The 20,854-nt window shown below is 39.3% G+C and overlaps 2 protein-coding genes across 3 annotated transcripts in view; one reads left to right on the top strand and one right to left on the bottom strand.

Moving 5' to 3' along the window:
• LOC129775509 (crossover junction endonuclease MUS81) overlaps window positions 1–20,854 on the bottom strand; it is a 34,742-nt gene that overhangs the window by 9,215 nt on the left and 4,673 nt on the right. The window contains exon 3 of one of the 2 annotated variants that reach the window (XR_008742972.1): window positions 17,922–18,309. Coding sequence is in view for 1 of the 2 variants with exons in the window: in XM_055780322.1 (XP_055636297.1) it covers window positions 17,923–18,309 (387 nt within the window). In the remaining variant the exon portion in view is untranslated. Of the gene's footprint in view, window positions 1–17,767; window positions 18,310–20,854 lie in introns of those variants that run through there. The other variant, XM_055780322.1, reaches the window with a different exon arrangement.
• On the top strand, window positions 1,072–17,951 carry LOC129775510 (serine protease snake-like). The gene is made up of 5 exons (XM_055780324.1): window positions 1,072–1,445; window positions 1,526–1,753; window positions 1,888–2,155; window positions 17,252–17,672; window positions 17,730–17,951. The coding sequence occupies exons 1-5, from the start codon at window positions 1,364–1,366 to the stop codon at window positions 17,892–17,894; spliced, it is 1,164 nt and encodes a 387-aa protein (XP_055636299.1). The 5' UTR covers window positions 1,072–1,363; the 3' UTR covers window positions 17,895–17,951.

Below are 20,854 nucleotides of genomic sequence, written 5' to 3' on the forward strand. Positions count from 1 at the left end.
TTAATCAAACATTGTTTTTTGATGGGAAAAACTCCCGGACAATCAATGCAGTGGTTGACGAAATGTTATTCCACTTCCGCTTCTTCGAGAACAACAGTTTATCGGTGGTTTAGTGAATTAAAAAAAAAGCACCGCAGCGCAGATGCATCTCGCTCTGGAAGGCCAAAAGAGGCTACGAATTCAGAAATCGTAAAAAAAGTGCATCGACTCTTTTTGAACGATCGTAAAGTGAAGTTACGTGAGTTAGCTGAGGCCGTAGGCATTTCAAAAGCACGAGTAGGATACATTTTACACGACATTTTGAACATGAAAAGCTATCCGCGCGATGGGTGCCGCGTTTGCTGACCGTCGGCGTTGATGATTCAACAGCCAGTTTGGCGTTGTTGAAGCGTAATCGAGTGGACTTCTTTCGACGTTTTGTGACAATGGATGAAAGTGGATCCATTACCACACTCCTGAGTTCAATAGACAGTCTGCAGAGTGGTTGACAAGCATGTTTCGAAGAATAAGACGTTTCATGCTACAGAAATGGAATCGAAATCTTGGAAACTCGCTATATCAAGCGTATTGCCCTTAAAGGAAACTATGTTTAGAAATAAATACAACTTTGCCCAAAAAACGATTGTTTTTTCATTGAAAATCCCGGGACTTTTCAGCCTATGTAGTTGATACGCCTCCAGTATGCGCAAGGCTTAGAAATTTATTAGATTAGAAAAAAAATTCTATAAATTCAAAACTTTGATTCAAAATTCTTATCAATAATTTCTGAGAGTTATTGAAAGAGTTCTTCAAAAGTTAGGCAGACAAACCGTCAAAAATATCAATCAATCACAAAATCCAGCAAATCGACGCTTCCTAATCCCACCGCTATTATTAACCGTTCATTACCGCTTCCCATGCGTTAAAGAGCCGATGTAAATTTCGATTATCGGACAGACACTGATCTCATGCGCTTCTCAACAACAGCTGTTATCTACAGATTCATTTGCAAACGAAACGGCAAAACTGGTTTGAATGTTTTGTTTTTCCTTCCTTCCTCGCATGTATATATTTTTTACTCATACAGCAGTTTCCGTTCGTCTGAAGAGAGCAATCCACTCTGAAATAAGTTTGATTATTTAGTACCAAGTTGAGCAAGAGCCGGTTTTGGACTCTTTTTCAGGTTCAAATCTATTCTGCCATACATAAATTAATCAGTTCATTCTCGGTTCTATAGCAAAACTGTGTTCTTCCAATATAGAGGAGATGCAAGATAATTTTGTTTGCTTCATTTCGCTCTCTTCCCGTGCTAATTAATTTACAGTGGCAAAAACCAGCACTATTCAGAACCTGGCATTCATGCATTAAAACTGACCAGGTAAAGATGCAGCTCAGTGCACAATCAGCGTTCGTTCTCACGATTTTGTGGCTGGTTTTGTCATTCACGGATGCACAAACAGATCTAGGTAAGTATGGAATGTTCGGTTCTATTCTTATCTCCCACAATAAATAAACAAAACCAAACCCCAATCGTTCGCGTTCACAGCAATCGACGCCGAATGCGTAGTTCAAAGAACAAACCTACCAGGGATATGTCGGTTAGTGTCCGAGTGTCAATCGGTAATCGACGACATACGAAACAGACGAGGGAATCCCACCAAATGTGGCTTCCAGAACAAAGTGCAGATAGTGTGCTGTTCGGATGGGGTTCAACCACAAACAACCCCAACTCCGTCGGCTTCGGTGATGAGTAATCACCCGCGTGCAGCAGAAAGTGAGTTAATAGTATTGTTTGGGTCATTGTGACGTATTGGGGATCCCCTGAGCTTTTAACGTATCTGTCGTGTGTTACAATTATTTTCGATTCGTTTGCAGCAATATCCCTTGCTCATTATGTTCGTCTTTCAGAATGTGCTGAATATGGTGAAGCTGTGTTCTCGAAAGAATACGTCATTTCGCTTGGCGCAGACCAACCAAAGCTACAGCAGTTGGACAAATGCGGCCACAAAGCGGTCGAGTTGATTGTGGATGGTGAAGCCGCCAAAGCGAGGGAATTCCCGCACATGGCTCTGATTGGTTACGGGGCAGGGTCAGCAGTGCAGTATCTGTGTGGCGGGTCGCTCGTATCCGACAAATTTGTGCTTACCGCTGGTCATTGTACGAACTCGGTGGAGTTGTAAGTATATGAATTTTGTAGAGACCCATGACATATTCTATCATGTTTCAAAAGCGTATGTTCAGGACGTGTTGTTCACAGTCTTATCTATAATTGGCAAGATTAGTTTAACTTTACCAACATGAATAAGAGAAAAAACATAGAGGAACAGAGTGTGAAGTCGAAACTTTTAGATGATTTTTAAAATGCTGTAACTTCATGAAATATCAACGAATGAATGAAGGATGTACATCATTTGAAAGCTCAAACATTCAAGTTTTGAAATATTTTACGATTTTCAAATGTGAAAAAATTGATGTGTGAAGATTTAGTGGACAAGACAAGAAAGAAAAAATCGATTTCTTTCTGTTTTGTCAAAGATTTTGAGGACTAACTCAACTTTTGTCAAACCTAAAATATCTCTGTATGAAATGGACCAACAGAAACGATATACGGATCAAATGAACGCTGGTTGATAGGGTTAATTGAATTTATTATTGACTTACATCCTAGTTGACTAGTTGAAAAGTTGGTCCACAAAATCATGAAAATAAGAAATGAATCGAATTTTAATTTTTACGTAGAACTACGGCTTTCATTTCTATACTGGGGTGTGAATTCTAAGTTTCAAAAATGAAAGCGTTACGCCGGAGAACCAGATTTTGAGCGTTAATAGCTCCTAAATAACTTATCGGAATGGTATGATAAACAATTCATTCGAAAGATAAAATGTCTACGCATTATATACTTGTTACTTTTTGATCCCAAAACTTATTTCAAAAGTATTAAAATTGCTCGCAAAACAGGCTATTGAAATTACCAATCGGTATATAAACGAGCACCGCTCGGAAATCCACTCACTCACTGAAACAAAAATGAAAAGTAGAAACACTGTATCACTTAAAAAGAAATGTTAGTTGTGTAAATATCCAAAAATCATCAATAAAATGAAATTTTAAAAATTAAGAAATCCACTCAGTTATAATTGAACAGCTTTCGCTGTTGTGGCGAAGCTAACTTCGTTCATCATGAAAGCGCTGATGAACGGTGTCATCAAGAGCCTATTTGTGCATCTTAGGCCTGAAGGGAATCCATCGGGAGAAGAATGATTCCACTGAAAAGACGCTCAAGAAAATAACAGCATCGAAAACTGGTTCCGCTTGAGGCATCGGAACGTTTGGTGGTTATCGAGTTAGCATTAACCACTAGCGGGCATCGAGCATCGAGAAGAATCCGAAAAAATGTCATCGTTGCTGAAATATAATCTGCCAGGTATCCCTTGGGACTGTAAATCACAATCAGTACATTTTGTTTTTTAATCAAAAGATAAAATGTCAAAGTGGTATATGTTTGCCACTCATTGACTCGAAAACTTGTTTCAATAGCATAAAAATAGCTTCTAAAACAGGTTATATAGAGGCGAATGAACTGCAAAGTTTAAAGCCTCTTAAAAACAAAGAAAGAAGAAACAGGTTATTGAATAGAGGCGAATGAACTGCAAAGTTTAAAGCCTCTTAAAAACAAAGAAGGAGAAGGTTATTGAAACCAAATATAAACTCGCACACGCCCTGGAAATCCATTTAGTTGATGCGGCGATGTGAGATGCGGAAGGTCACGCTCAGGCCTGTGCATTATGCTCTTCTTTTCCGATTCTAATTTTCTTCTGCAGTCGGACCGAACGGAGCATTTTTCGAAAACCGAAGTATCGATGATAATTCGGTACAGATGGGTGCCAATGACTATGGATTTGGAGTGTAGAATACGAAATGTTTGATTTGGTGTAGTGAATATTTCATCATATCAAAGAAATCACATTGAAAATTATTTGTTCACGAATGCTGCAATCGATCGTCGTTGTTGGGAAGTTGTAATAGTTGGGAAGGAGATCTTATTTTTGCTGGGTAATTTCGAGAAAGAATCCATTCCTTCTCAAGCGTTAATAATCATGCTCCGGATCAACGATGATTCCAATTGTCGGGGCTTGGGGAGTGGGTACTATTTGCGCTGGGTATTTCCAAGGAGGAATCGATTCCCCCTTTGAGCGCTAATAATTCTTTTCCGGCTAAACGAAGTGGTATGATAATCACTTTATTCGAACGATGCAATGTCAATGTCTAAGGCTTATTGCTACTTATTGATTGCTAAGTCAACGTTAGTCGTCCACCTTGCGGTTATATCAAACATATAATCCCCTTCTAGTTTTATCCCGATATTATTGTCCACTACATCTACACACACTATGATATAAATGTGTTCATATGATATTCAAAACCTTAATGTTCGCTTACAAACGATGTACATTCCATCTTCATGCGCTTATTTTTCACGAAGTTACAGCATTTCAAAAATCATCCAAAAAATTTGTCTTCGCACTCTTCTATTTTTTATCGTATAAATTAGAAAGATAATCTGAGACCGGTTGAAACTTGTCCACCTTGCGGTTATATCAAACATATAATCCCCTTCTAGTTTTATCCCGATATTATTGTCCACTACATCTACACACACTATGATATAAATGTGTTCATATAATATTCAAAACCTTAATATTCGCTTACAAACGATGTATATTCCATCTTCATGCGCTTAATTTTCACGAAGCTACAGCATTTCAAAAATCATCCAAAAATTTTGACTTCGCACTCTGTTCTTCTATTTTTTATCGTATATATTGGAAAGATAATCTGTGACCGGTTGAAACTTCACTGTTAACACTTTAAGGTCCGAGAAGGAATATATAAGACGTACGCCTGGGACCGCACGTTTCAACTTGTGTGAAGTTGCTTGCTTTGCTTGTAAGTTTTTAAGAGTCTTTAAACATTCGCGTCTATGTGTGAAGTTAGCGGATGAAAGTTTTTGTTGCGTGCAAGTTTCTGCCAAGTTATAAGCCATGTTGTATGGGAGAAATTAATTATGTTGAAGAAAATTGAAAAAAAATATTTGAAAGGACCCAAAACACATTCCCGAGATAGTACTTATTTGATATAGAATATTTTTATCTATCTTTAGAAAAATTTCCATTGGTCGGAAAAGAGTCTAAGAGAAGTTATAGACCAAAACCTATACAACTTGGATGGGGGAAATTAACTAATTTAAAGAAAAATTAAAAAAGTTATTTCAAAGGGCCCAAAACACTTTTTTGAGATAATATTCATTGAATAGAGAACACTTTTATCCATCTTCAGCCAAATTTTCGTTGGCCGGAAAAGAGTCTGAGAAAAGGTATGGGTTAGAGGCGAATGAACTGCAATGTTTAAAGCCTCTTAAAAACAAAGAAGAAGAAGAAGGTATGGGTCAAAATGTATACAAGTTGTTGAAGGGAAATTAATAAATTTATCGAAAATGGAAATAGAACTTTTTCACACTCGAAAAAAATGAAGGAACAGAGTGCGAAGTTGAAATTTTGTAGGCGATTTTTGAAATACTTCAAAATCGTGAAATATCAACGCGAATGGCGAGAATGAATATCAACGCGAATGAGAATGGCGTACTAAAATTTAATAGGTACGTTTTTCACCATAGATCCTATGAATAGGGATTCGAAAAATAGTCAAAATTTCTACACAATACAAATTTTTACTTCCTTTTTACTTTTTACTTTTTACTTCTTTAGCCAGCCAGACCCTTTCTCCCGTACAACTCGTGAACGTTTTGGCCAATAACTTTTCTCATACCCTTTTCGGACTAATGAAAATTTGGCTAAAGATCAATAAAAATATTCTTTATCGAATTAGTACTATCTCGAGAATGTGTTTTCGCCGAAAGGACCGAAAACACATTCTCGAGATAGTACTCATTGATTCAATTCTCTATCTAATGAGCATGATTTTGAAGGTTGTTACTTGATAAACAATCAATTTATTTCAGTTGAAATAATTCATTATTCATTAAATCCAGCAAGACGTTGAACAGAAACTTGCACGCAACAAAAACTTTTATCCGCTAATTTCACACAAGTCCGTAAAGAAGGAACGCAAAAACGAGAAATCTCGTGAGCGATCCGCAACGGATGGGACGCGAAACACGAGTAATCTCGTGAGAGGTCCGCAAAGTGTCAATTTAACTTTAAATGAGGAAAATAATAATTCAATATGTTCTGTATTGCGGGAATTAACAAAAATTGCTCAAGTCAGACTTTATTGTAGAGATATATGTGATCGTTATCAATCGCGATTGGCTTGCGAGCCAATTCTGTAAAAGACAACTGCTCTAATATTAGAAAACTTCAGACGATCAACACAACAATTAGTGAGTGATTTAACCCTTCATGGGCGGTGATTTCAACATTGAAGATGCTTACAAGTGGAAATCAGGAAAGTTTTGCAGATTTGAAAACATTGCGATAAAATTCGTGCTTAAATCAAGAAGAACTTCCACGGATCATTGAAATTGTTTATGGTACAGGGAATGGACAGAATTCCAAAATTGTATATCATAATGACATCTGTGTAAGTTTCTGAAAATTGTTCTTATGCTGAAAAATCCATCTAAATTCAATCTAATAGACAATATTGCATCTGGTATCTCATAACCGCAAAAATACCTTCCCGGTAGGTCATGAGAAGTTGCAAATGCAAAGTCAAAAGTTTTCCTCTCAAATGGTAGGAGAGGGTCAGGGTACGTATGTGACAAGGTAATCTGGACTGACTAGTGCATCAGTAACTGTGAGGCTGTGACGGGTTAGCTTTGCAAGTATCATGGAGCAGTGTAACAAATTTGTCTAAATAAGTTTATTTCTATTGTATTTTAGCTTAATGTATATAGGGTAGATAGGGGCAATATGACCAGGCGGGGAGAAATGGGCCACCCTTCGTTTGGGATTGTTATTGAGCCAATGACACTTATTTTCGAACAATTGTGTTAGAAATACTCTTATTAAGTATCTCCGTAAAACCCATATTCAAATTCTTATAAAGATATTGAAAGAAATCTCACATTGACTAATTATGACGAAAACCATATAAAAAAGCAGTCAACGAAATAAGCTCTGTACGCTTCATACTGAAATTTATAACTCTGCCCTTTATATCAATTCGTACTGGTATTATTTCTGAACATTTCCAATAATACATTGCGCTGCTTTGCCGTTTCTTGTAAAAGATTAGTTCATTTTTATTGATCGTAAATGTACGGGGCGGAATGGGCAAACCTGCCTGGGGCAGTATGACCAGGTATTTTTTCAACATAACCTGTAAATACTTCTGTCAACATTTGTGAACAGAGTTGGAAATAGCTAGATGTGGAATCATGGTGCGGAATTATACCAAAACATCCGATCGTAAAAAGGTTGTCACAGACCACCTTGAACGCGACACCCTTAATGCATTGTGTTCCGCGAGAAACACTTAAACGTTATTTTCGTTGTTCAAATCCTTTGCACCTCCAGCAGCTCGGATAATTTAGTAATGTTTCAACCACGGAGCAAGAGAACGAGCTTGTAGATTATATTTGAGGGGCTTAGAATGAAAGGGGTGTAAGTGATTTGATCGATTTCTCTACATCGACTCTCTCTTTTGGTCATAACTTAGCTGCAAATACATTCCGTACTGTATTTGGCAATGTGGAAGATAGGTCAGTACCTCATCTATCGGACTCTATAGCAAACTTAAATTGGAACGTTTTTGCAGTTGAGTTATTAACTAAAGAAAATGTTGATGAAGAGAAATCGATCAAGTCACTTACACCCATTGCATTCTAAGCCCCTCATTTTCTCTATAGAACAACGGTTCTACAGTGTTACGACGTAAGAAATCCGGAAGCTGGCGTATGATTCGGCCACAAGAAATGATATTTCTCACCCTTTCAATAACCAAAAGCAATTAGCCACATTGATCACATTGTTATTTTTTTGTACATGCCAACTGAATGAAATACAATAAAATATACGTGATAGTTGCAAAATAGAATAAACTTTCGTTTTATGAACTTTTTACGTTATTTCCTAGCATGCTCACGATAGACGGAAATGATACACATTTTTAAAAATGTAAATTTCCTACATAAATCTTTTTTAAATCATATTCATACAATTTACATCGATCAATAAGGTTTCAAATCGTGAGGTTTTAACATGTAGCATCTATATATATATAAATGGGTTTCTGTCTGTCTGATTCTTATAGACTCGGAAACTACTGAACCGATCGACATGAAAATTGGTATGTGGTTTTTGGGGCCGGGGAATGTTTTCATGATAATTTCTTGGGGGGTGGGGGGTTGATTGGTTCTGCCATACAAATGAAACACAAATTTCTATATTACTTAAGCGTTAATCAAGCAAATGAAACGAAATTTGGCATGTGGAGGATTTAGGGTACAATAAATAATTCTATGGGGCTGTCCACATACCACGTGGACACGTTAAGTATTTTTTAAAGTAAAACATTCAAGTTAGAAGTCAAAATTGAATGAGATCTGTTTTGTATTTACACGATTTTTTTAACTTCACGCCCGCCCTGAGTACTCAGTATTCAACGATAAAAATACTGAACTGCTGCTCGGTCAAACATCCATATTTTTTCATATGACTGATTCTTTTTCCTGAAATGTATATTCTGAAGGTACCGCACATGAATTCGGATCCATCAATTTATTCCAATCGGTAATAGAGGGGCATTAAATCTGTCAGGATAAAGACACCCAATAACACAAAGAATGTTGGATTTTTTGTAGTAATAAAAATCACGATTTAAGTGCGGGTTGAATTCAGCTTTTGCTCTTGATGACAAAACTGTTTGCTTTGTTTTCGAGAACTCCCAAGGATTTCTGAACATTGAAACGAAAAACAAATTTTTCCATAAGTGTACGGGCCGTATCTCTGGAGATCTATTTCTTGCAATGATTTTTTTTCAAAAAAAAATTGTGCAATGGCGTACAAGATTCCAGCACTTCTGGTTCTCTGAAACAAACAAATCGAACAGATTCTGAATCAATAAAGATGCTACTATCGCATGATCCTCGGACAAGTCAAATTTGAAGAAAAAAAAATGCTGTTTAAAACTTTTTTTTAAGTTTCTTGATTTTTTTAAAATAGTAAAGTTACGAAATTATGATTTTTTATAGGTTCATGCGATATAAAGATACATACAGATTGTATTCATATAAACATAGATCGGATAAGTAGAACTTGAGATATCGTGTAAGCCAGTTTGAAAAACATGTTTCGAGAAAAACGCGTTTAAAGTTAATTGTTATGGCCGTACTAGATAAGATATCGCATCACTAAAATGGCTATAACTTGGTAAATAATGAGATTTTCGAAAAGTCTATGGTATATTTATTGATAAAAATAAAAATTGATTTTTTTTTCAAATTTCTAGACTAGAATTCCCTTTTAAAGAACGCAACAATGTGCTAATTTCAAATCCGACCGGATTCCGAAATAAGAGTTTATTTTACCGAAAAACACTTGAAGGGACTTATCTCAATCTGCGATTCGTTTCATAAACACGACGAAAATACATATTTGTAGCGAATTGTAAAGGCCAAATCATTTACAAGAATGTTGAGTTTAAAAAAAATCTTAGCAAGTGAATGGAACCCCGAAGCAGGTTTTCGTTTGAAGAAAGTTATTGCTGGGTCTGGTAGGACTCTAGAGTCGAATGAACTGCAAAAGTTTAAAGTCTCTATAATACAATACCTTCCTTCCTGGTAGGACTGCAAGAAAATCTGTATCATGAGCTTCTACCAAGCAACTAGTTTCGATGAATTCCAACAAGTACTGCTAGCAGCTGAACGTATGAAAATCAACGATCCAGAACGCTTCTAGAGCACTTCTAAAACTCCACTTGCCTTACACACCAGATATTGCATCTTCAGATTATGAACTGTTAAGATTCTTGTAAGAACTTCAACTTACTCCATAGCATAAGTTCTGAGAGGATGGAATTCTCAAGTTTCATGAAGGATACTGAAATATTCAGGAAAATCGGTGCATCTATGACCGAAAAGATGTAGATGTATGCCTACAAAAATATGCTTTTGGTATTTTCCTTAGAATCGGCACGAATTTTTCAGGACAATATTTAGCATGATTTAACAATTAAGGGTTGTATGTCAACGGAATCATCGATCACGATGATACTGCAGATGTTTGGTTTTTACTAGGTTCATTATAGCCATCAGGCACTACCGAACCTGTAAAAGCGAAAGTCATTGATGTTTAGACGAGAAAATTCTGTTTTCAAACAAAGTGCTTGATTTCATTGTCTGATTTTTTGAAAACTCAAACAGCCAGCCAGCTTTAATAAAAATACTCGAGAATAAGCTCACAATCGATATTTTAAAATGAATATGGGGATAACATAAATGGAATTCGGAAGAAAATTCGACACTCCTAAACCCCCCCCCCTCCTCTAAGGAGGGGCTACCATACATATGAAACACAAATTTCTGCATTACTCGAGAACTAATCAAGCAAACGAAACCAAATTTGGCATGTGGAGGTTTTAGGATGCAATAAATGTTTCTATACTCCTCCCCCTCTCTAAGGGTGGGCTTTCATATAAATGAAAAACAAATTTCTGCAAAACTCGAAAACTAATCAAACAAATGGAGTCAAATTTGGCATGTGAAGATTTTAGGGGGAAAACGAAACGTTTCTATGGTGAATAGACACTCCTTTGCACGGGAGTAGTAAAAATAACTAAATAACTAAAAAAATTTTTAAAAAAATCGATGCATTCTAAAATAATATCCGAAGTAATAAACAAGCGTATTGAATAACATATCGTATCCTAGACACAACCCCTTATAATCGTTTTTAAATTAGAAAATTAGCTTCTTCCTAAGGGTTTAAGATGATTTCATATATGGACTGATGAATTATTAACAAAAGAATATTTGTTCACATTCACGTTCACGTGTTTTTGCATTTTTGGGAAGCCTTCCTGCAGCGCTACGATGTTGAAATTGCAGGCTCTCAATATTTCTAAAGAAACTCGGTACTCACAAGAAAAAATGTATCTCGATTTGCAGTTCCTTGTCCCGAGTTTCCAATCTAAAGTCCGAGTTCTTTGCGTGAGTCTAGTCCAATTGTCCTGTTCGATTTATTTTTTAAGAATTTTTCTGTGCGTTTCATTTTAACGGATGGCTCGCAGGGCCTGCACCAACCTCCTGTCTCCTGTCAGAATCCCCGTTGGTGCGAATACAGTGATCAGCCGCCCCTGATATGGGCAACAGACTCTCGGATAGTCTCCCTTCCCTGTCAGCATACGACCAAGACCCCAACGTGGTTGGTTACTCGGTCTAAGGATAGGACAAGAAGCTAAGCGTCACGAATTGGGTGTATTTTATGCCTGCAAGTACGCGAAGTACCGATGGTACGCTTAATCCAGTCGTTTATCAACCAACTGCATGTGAGTTATAAAGTTTGCTAGTCAGCTTTTTTGTAATCAACAAGTTAGTCTTTGCATGTTCTGTTTCATGGACTAACTTCAGACCTCATAATAATGGCAGATCATTCAAAGTTCGGAAAGTTGAAACTGTTTGGTCGTTCAGACTCGACCCACTACTGCTCCACATCAAATCTCATGTGTTGCACAATGATTGAGCAAACAATCGTCAACTTCATTTTTTTAAATAATGATGATCCCACTTCATTCCCCTACATAGGTCTTTCCGCCTTACTATTAAGTGAACCGGTAAGTTTTGTCGGTTTTACAACAGATGGCGTAACGTGATTATTAATCCAGTGAATCAAATTTCCAGACATTCGTTGGAAAGCTAGTGTCATTGCGCGTGTTACGGGGAGTTACATCATCAATTCAATATGAAGAAAAAAGCTGCGGAAAGTCATCGCATTTTGGTGGAAGTTTATAGTGACCATGCTCTTGTTATAATTATCAGTGCGCCCCTCGTTATTCATGACTGCGCAGCAACATCTTACAGCGGAGCCAAAGTATTGCCAACCGTTATGAACAAAATGTGTAAAAACGTGTGTTCTTTCATTATCATTCGAAGATTAATTCTCAAGTGAAACGGTCGCTAATAAAAGTTAACTATTAAGCTTGTTTTTTTCTTTCGTGGTTTTGTATTCCGATCCACTTCGTTCCACAGGTTATGGGCCCAGGAACGCGGCGCTTGTGTGATTTGTGAATTGAGCAAGAACCAGAAAGAAAAGAAGTGTATTTGTTTTTTCATTCGGACTAGTACGAGTTAGCAAAATGGCGGATACAAGAATCGTGATGGAACGTCTCAACAACTTTAACTGGGCTAGCTGGAAGTTCAGACTCGAACTGCTGCTGGTTAAAGAGGAGCTGCACGATGTTGTTATGCAACCGAAGCCGGAGGAGGAAACTCCTGTGTGGAAAACACAAAACGGAAAAGCTCGTGCGATTATTGGTCTTGCGTTGGAAAACGACCAACTGTGTCACGTTATGAGAGCAAAATCGGCGAATGAAATGTTGAAGAGCTATCATGAAAGGGATTCTCTCACCAATAAAGTTCACGTTCTGCGTAAGTTGTTTTCGTTGCGGTTGTCAGCGGGTGGTAACATGTCGGAACACCTGATGCAAGTGACAGAATTAGTGCACAGGTTAAATGCGATCGGTGAAAAGTTGGAGGATCACCTGATTGTTGCCATAATATTGTCGAGTCTTCCCGAGAACTATAGTGCTCTGCTATCGGCATTGGAAAGCCGGCCTGTAGAGGAATTGAAGCTCGAGTTTGTTAAGGGAAAACTTCTGGACGAATGGCGACGGCGTAGTGAAAACAAAATGGTGGACAAAGCGATGAAAGTGTCTGGGCGAATTGAAAGTGGTGAAAAGAAAAAGTTTTTGTGCCATTTCTGTAAGCAAGAGGGACATTTTCGGCGGGATTGTCCGAAGATTAAAGCGGGCAAGCAAATGAACGCTGACAATAGCAGTGCAAAGAATTCACAGCAGAAGGCTAAAGTGTCGGTAACGCAGCAGAAAGAAGAAGATAACCTTGAGGTGTGTTTCTCGATTGTGTCCGGTGAAGAAGATTGTTTCGCCACCAGTGCAGCCGTGCCGGGGGACAACAAGTGGCTACTGGATTCCGGTTGTACCAAGCACATGACCGGGAAAGCAGAAAACTTGGAGGTGTTTTCAGAGTCAAATGATGTTGTTTGTCTGGCAAATGACAGGAAAATTTCAGCGAAAGGTGTTGGTACAGGTAAGCTAAATGTGGTCGGTGGCAATGGTGAGTGTAAAACCATTTCGATCAAAAATGTGTTATTCGTGCCTGGTTTGGCTGGAAACTTGTTGTCGGTGAGCCGTATTACCGATGAAGGATACGATGTGATTTTTAATTCCGATGGATGCGAAATATTACTCAATGGCAAGGCGGTTGTTGTTGGCGAACGGAAAGGTAGCTTGTATTATTTAAAACAGCCAAACCAGCAGTTTCTCTTGTCTGCAGTTGGGCATTCAAATATATGCCAGCATCTTTGGCATCGGCGCCTGGGTCATCGTCATCCGGAGGCAGTTAAAAGGATCGTCAATGCGAAAATGGGAGCAGTTTTAAAAATAAGCGATTGCGGTGTTAGATCGGTATGTGGGGTGTGTTGAGAGGGAAAGCTGTCAAGAGCATCGTTTCCGGTTTCGAATTCGAGATCAACAGCTGTTCTAGATCTCGTACATTCTGATGTTTGTGGGCCTATGGATATTACAACTCCTAGCGGCAATGAATATGTTATGACAATGATCGACGATTTTAGTAAATTCACTATTGTCTACTTGCTGAAACACAAATCAGAGGTTTATGAAAACATACGCATCTACGTGAGCATGGTTGAAAATTTGTTCGGGAGGAAACCCAAAATCCTTCGCACTGATGGCGGGGGCGAATATTCGAGCAACAAATTGAAACAATTTTTGATTGAGAATGGAATTACGTTGCAACAAACTGCTCATTATAGTCCTCAACAAAATGGCAAAGCGGAACGGGCAAACCGTTCTCTGATGGAGATGACACGGTGTTTGTTGCTGGAGGCGAAACTGAGTAGAAAATACTGGGGCGAGTCAGTGATGACAGCATGTTATATTCAGAATCGAGTACCGCCTGCCAAGCTGGATCGTACACCGTACGAGTTATGGTTTGGTAAGCAACCCAAATATAGTCATATGCGAGTATTTGGAACGGACGCCTGGGTACGTGTTCCGGATGAAAAACGTAGTAAGCTGGATAGTAAGGCTATAAAATTAAAGTTCGTGGGCTACGCAGAGAACAGGAAGGCTTATCGTTTTTTGAATACATCCACCGATAAAATATTGATTAGTCGAGATGCAAAATTTATCGAAATGGAGATGGATTCAAAGGAGTCGGTGCGGGAGGTAAATAAACCAAAGACAACGGTAATTGAAGAATCTCTAGTGACTAATAAACAATCAGAAGTGGATCCGGTCAAAGATCCTGTAACTGAGCAAATAGAAGAGGAAGAGTTGGATGAAACGATGCGGCCAGGTGAGGCGGAAACAAGCTATGACAGTGCTTCAGAAAATGAGTTTTTTGGGGCTGGGTCAAGTGAATCAAGTGATGGTTTTTCTCCTGAATTGTGAAGATCGGTGAGGAACAATAAGGGTAAACCACCAAATCGTTTTGATGATGAAGTCAATGCAGTTTGCTGGGTGACGGAGGAACCACGAAGCGTACAAGAGGCAAGAAAATCAAACAAGGCAGCCGATTGAGAGATCGCCATGCAGGAGGAGATGTCAAGCCATGATGTGAATGGGACATGGGAGTTGACACATTTACCCGCTGGAAGAAAAGCTATCGGCAGCAAATGGGTTTATAAGTTGAAGTACGATGCGTCGGGAGAGGTAATCAAGTACAAAGCTCGTCTAGTTGCGCAGGGTTTTACACAGCAATATGGGGTGGACTACGAGGAAGTGTTTGCGCCTGTAACAAGCCAGACCACATTTCGAGCACTACTTGCTATTGCGAGCCGAAATAACATAACCCTGATACATCTTGTAAAAACGGCATATCTACACGGCGAGCTTCAGGAGGAGCTGTACATGCGACAACCCCCTGGGTACGTAGAGACAGGGAAGGAAAATCTGGTTTGTCGTTTGAAGCGCAGTATTTATGGCCTAAAACAGAGTGCTAGATGTTGGAATCGACGACTACACGAAATACTGATACGGATGGGTTTTCATCAAAGTTCGGCTGACGCATGTCTATATACGAAGTAATTCAGCGGTAAGTTGGCATACTTACTAGTGTATGTCGACGACATGGTTCTAGGATGTGTTGATGAAACAATTACTACGCGAATTTTCAAAGAATTGAAAAAGCATTTAGATATTACGAATCTGGGAGAACTGCAGTACTTTCTTGGTATGGAAATACACCGTGAAAAAGGCAAATACAGTTTGAGCTTGTGTGGATACGTAGAGAAGTTGGCGGCTCGATTCGGAATGTCAGATGCAAAATATGCGAAAACCCCGATGGACGAAGGGTATTTGAAGTTAGAATGTGAGAACAAATTAGAAGATCAATCGATGTACCGAAGTTTAGTCGGAGCGTTACTCTACATATCAGTACATGCACGGCCTGATATATCAGTGAGCACATCGATTTTAGGCAGAAGAGTTAGTAATCCTACACAAGCTGATTGGACGGCTGCGAAGAGAGTGTTACGCTACCTGTTTGGTACCAGATCTTGGAAGTTGAAATTCAATGGTCTGACAGGAGAATTGGTTGGTTTTGCGGATTCTGATTGGGCAGGAGATGTGGTGAGCAGGAAATCAACTTCAGGATTTACGTTCTTATTCGGGGGAGCGGCTATTTCCTGGATAAGCCGAAAGCAATCTTCTATAACACTCTCCTCTATGGAAGCAGAGTACGTATCTCTCTGTGAATCTTGTCAGGAGCTGGTATGGTTGAGGGCTTTGTTAAAGGATATGGGTGAAGAGCAGAAAAAGGCAACAGTAATCCACGAAGACAATCAGAGCTGTATTTCATTCGTAAAATCGGAACGAGCAACGAGACGGTCCAAACACATTGAAGGAGCAGTATGTGAAGAATCTATGTGACGACGGGAAAATTGAACTAAAGTATTGTCCAACGGATTCTATGGCAGCAGATTTGCTTACAAAACCATTGGGAGCGCAGAAAATTCGACGGTTTGCAGAAATGATTGGAATGGAACTCGACGGTGCACACTGAGGAGGAGTGTTATAATTATCAGTGCGCCCCTCGTTATTCATGACTGCGCAGCAACATCTTACAGCGGAGCCAAAGTATTGCCAACCGTTATGAACAAAATGTGTAAAAACGTGTGTTCTTTCATTATCATTCGAAGATTAATTCTCAAGTGAAACGGTCGCTAATAAAAGTTAAACTATTAAGCTTGTTTTTTTCTTTCGTGGATTTGTATTCCGATCCACTTCGTTCCACAGCTCTAACTTAGCGAACGTGTCAGACGTGGTTTGCACGGTTTAGAAGTGGTAATTTCGACTTGGAAGACGAAGAACGTTCTGGACCGCCAAAAAAGTTTGAAGATTAAGAATTGGAGACTTTACTCGATCAAGATCCGTCGCAGACGCAACAAGAACTTGTAGATGCACTTGGAGTAGCTCAGCAAACCATATCCGATCGTTTAAGAGTAATGGGAATGATCCGAAAGATAGTACATTGGGTGCTATATGAATTGAAGCCACGAGACGTCGAACGCCTTTTTTTCACGTGCGAACAACTGCTCCAACGGCATAAAAGAGAGGGCTTCTTGCATCGAATCGTTACTGGCGATGAAAAGTGGGTTCATTACGACAATCCTAAACGTCGGGCAACGTATGGATACCCCGGCAATGCATCAACATCAACGACCGCGCAGAATATTCACGGTCAGAAGGTCATGCTGTCTATTTGGTGGTCTCCAATTTTGATGACGTCAAAAATTTGATCGATTCGTGGTTTGCCGACAAACCTGTCGATTTTTCCACAAAGGGATCCGTGATTTGCCAGAAAGATGGGAAAAAGCTGTGACTAGCGAAGGGCAATACTTTGAACAATTAATTTTTAACAATTTTTGCAGAATAAAGCATTAATTTTTGAAAAAAGAAACTTACCGGTACTTCTATTAATTCTTTGAATCTAAACTAAATCCTTAATCTGTCAACTTGGAAAATAATAATTCAAACAATCAATTTCCAGCGGCCAACCAACCACCGTCCGCCTGGGTGAACTAGCATTGGACTCTACCAACGATGAAGCCTTCCCAGAGGATTACAACATCGCAGAGCTGATTCCTCATCCAGAGTACAGACAAATTTCCCAATACAATGATATCGCGTTACTGAAGCTCGATCGCAAGGTTATATTCTCGCCGTACATCCGACCGATATGTCTCCCTCTGACGGGAACACTCACTAACAAGCGAGCAATTGCCACTGGTTGGGGAACGATTGGATATAGCGAGGCGACCAGTCCCATCCTGCTGAAAGTGGTGCTCGATATGTTCGGATATGACGAGTGCGCACAACAATTTGAGGTTAACAGAAAACTGAAGGATGGACTGCAGGAGAAAAGTCAGATATGCGCTGGCTCGCGGAACTCTTCCAAGGACACGTGCCAGGTATGGTCACACGAGAAGTTACATGAAAACAAGAAATAATAAACTTCTGATTTGCAGGGTGATTCCGGCGGACCACTACAAATTTATAACGATAATGTCTACTGCACCTACACCATCATCGGAATTACCTCATTTGGGAAATATTGTGGTCTCGCTGGATCCCCCGGTGTGTACACTAGGGTTTACGAATATATTTCCTGGATAGAAAATCTTATATTCTAATCGATGCGTGAACAATAAAGCACTTACCTCAACGCTGATACAAGTCACTCATAAACAGCTGATAGATGATTTTGCTAAGTTTTAATCCGATTGTCCGTTTCGCTGGGCCATAACTCAAATTTAGCAGCTTTTCTTTTTCTGCCTCACTGGTGAGCCGTTCATAAGCCATAAACAAGCGCTTTGGTGTTGGATACCGTTCCACAATCGCGTTAATTTTATCTATGGAAAGCAGCTTTATTTGGAGCAGTTGCTTCATAAAAATTTCCTTAACGGTGCAATCACGAGTCTTCGATGATTGCCGGTTGAATGTTTCAAATGATAGCAGTGGTATTGTGCTTTGTTTAAGATTAAAATCGGAAGCAGTAGCGGAGATTGCTTCCGAAGGTAGATTTGTAATATCCCAAAATGTTTTGTCCTATACAAAATAATAATAAAATGGAAATTCAGAGATAGATGTGTACCAATTAATGTTTGGGAAAAAAACGACCCTAAAATTTCAAAAAGTTATCCTATAAAAAAATGTTCACCACCTCAAAAAACACCCTATGCCAAATTTCAACTCAATCGGGCTTAAGGGAGAGTGGCGCAAAGCGGTCAAAGTTTAAGTTTTTTTTTTGAAAATCGAAAAATCACCCAAAAGGAGAGTAAAGGAAATCGGGCTTTTCGAAAAAAAAAATGTTATGCCAATTGTCTCAAAATGGTCCGAGTGTCGTAGAGATTCTCACAGGGTTCAATATGGGTGTCGTAGTGATAACCTCACAGGGATCAATACACTTCTTGCATTGTTCAATGTGAGTTTCAATATGCACAGCCTAACTTCAAGGAATCGGACGGGTCGAAGGTTGTGGATAGCGAAACGGGTGCGAATACAATTAATAAGTACCCACGAACAAGCAGCAGGAGTTAGTTAGGGCCGGGAGATGCGTTGTGGGCTCTTCACAATCTCCCCTAACGAATCCTAAAAGGCGAATTGACGCCGCCATAAGCGTCTCAGTCCAAAAAAAATCGGTGCGTCTGATCTCCAGGAGGACCAAACAGTGTCTGTTTCGGAGCGAGAGGCTGAGAATGATATGCTGTATCCTACCAACTACACCTAAGATGGCAGCCCCATTAGCAGGATGTAGATAAGGTAGCATACCGAAACCCATCCTAACCACGAACAGGGGGTGCCCTGTGTACACAAGATTAATGAAAAAACCGCAAGAATCTCGACATACAGCTGCAAATAGCAGGCCTGCAAACTACCAGCCAACCCTGCAACCAACGGTAAATTCAGCCACACACCCAAAACCCCAACCTCCTGGTTTCACGCCTACACCTAGCAAGCAAGCAGTGGCTGTGTGCATCGAGAGTAAATCAGAGAAATTAGTACTAACAGCACTCTACTCTTCACCGAACCACCACCCTTCGAAGGAGGAACTGAAAGACTTCTTCTCACTCCAAGGGCACCGATTTATCGTCGTCGGTGACTTCAACGCAAAACACACCTTTTGGGGATCAAGACTGATTACCACTCGTGGTCGCGTATTATACAACGTCATCACTGACTCTGGCTATGACATTGCATCATGCGGCGAACCGAAACACTGGCCAGAGGATCTCGCACGACTTCCGGACCTGCTAGATTTCGCTGTCACAAAAAATATTAATAATAAACGAATTCGATCGAAGCTTCATCTGATCACACACCAATACTACTGGAATACTTCATAGAGAAAGAAGTAAAGCAGACGTCCTCTAATCTCACTAACTTTTCAACGAACTGGACAAAATATAAGACATATATCTCCTCTAATATTCTCAATCTACCTCTGGATAACGAACATCATATCGAGGACGCAGTTAACCAACTCAGTGTACTCATGAAGAATGCTGCGGAGATAGCTACCCCACCTATGTAGACCCAGAAACTCCAAAAAATTATTACTGCCTCCCACATAAAAGCAGCAGTTGCACAAAAGCGACGACTAAGACGTATCTGGCAAAACAAACGATCGCCAGAATCTAAAAACCAATTCAATGTGGCACAACGTAAATTAAGAAAGCTATTACAAGACGAGAAAGATGAAAAATTCCATAATTACTTAACTGAATTGTCGCCAAATCAAGATACTAATTACTGACTATGGAAGGCAACCAAGAATCTAAAACGACCTCAGTTACAGGTCCCGCCGTTTAGAATGCCCTCTGGTAATTGGGCCAGAAGTGACGATGAAAAAGCAGCAACTTTTGCAAACCATCTTCAAAAAGTTTTCACTCCGAATCAATTGGGACCTAATCAAAAAAACGCTCGAATTTTCTGGTGCTACAAAACAAAACAAAATGAAAATCAAACGTCGGCTGGTGAGACATGTCAAAAATCATATCAATGTGAAAAAGTCACAGGAGGGTTTTGTCCGAGACACGACCGCATAGTTGATGTAGGATTCCGTTAGGCTAACTGTTGATTTTGGATATGTTTGAAGGATCACATCGTTAAACTCTTCGATAATGATTTGGTGGCCCTGAAAAGGGCCGTTTTGTTTGGTTGTTGGTATTGTTTTTTCACTCCACCAGATATGATGAAAATCTAGACGAGATGCCTCCTGTGATATGTATGGATGAAATGAAGAAAAAAAACTCACCAATGTAATATAAGATAATTATCAATACCGAACACAATTATCAATTTTTCTCATCAGTAAAAATATGTTACTTTAATAAAGAGAAAACACAACAATTCGGTAGGAACAAAAGCTCCCCCTACTTTCATGTATTTGCAATGTCGATTTCCCCCAGGCAGCTTGGTTTTGATGTCTTGGTTGGGGACCCACCGCATGTGTCGTCAAGTTCGACCAATCAGAAGTGGGTGTTTCTGTTAGGATAGGGGTTGATATTTTTCAATTGCTCGATAGTTAATTTCATGACATATATTATTTTCTTCATTATAAAAAATTGTTATGGAGTGTCGAAATCGATTG

Source organism: Toxorhynchites rutilus, chromosome 3 (genome assembly GCF_029784135.1).
Source record: "Toxorhynchites rutilus septentrionalis strain SRP chromosome 3, ASM2978413v1, whole genome shotgun sequence".
NCBI lineage: Eukaryota > Metazoa > Arthropoda > Insecta > Diptera > Culicidae > Toxorhynchites > Toxorhynchites rutilus.

Bases quoted from the DNA above. Each gene is read 5' to 3' on its own strand.
- LOC129775510 (XM_055780324.1), top strand. From the start codon at position 1,364: ATGCAGCTCAGTGCACAATCAGCGTTCGTTCTCACGATTTTGTGGCTG. The intron at 1,446-1,525 runs GTAAGTATGGAA...TCGCGTTCACAG, and splicing joins GGATGCACAAACAGATCTAG to CAATCGACGCCGAATGCGTA. The intron at 2,156-17,251 runs GTAAGTATATGA...ATCAATTTCCAG, and splicing joins TGTACGAACTCGGTGGAGTT to CGGCCAACCAACCACCGTCC.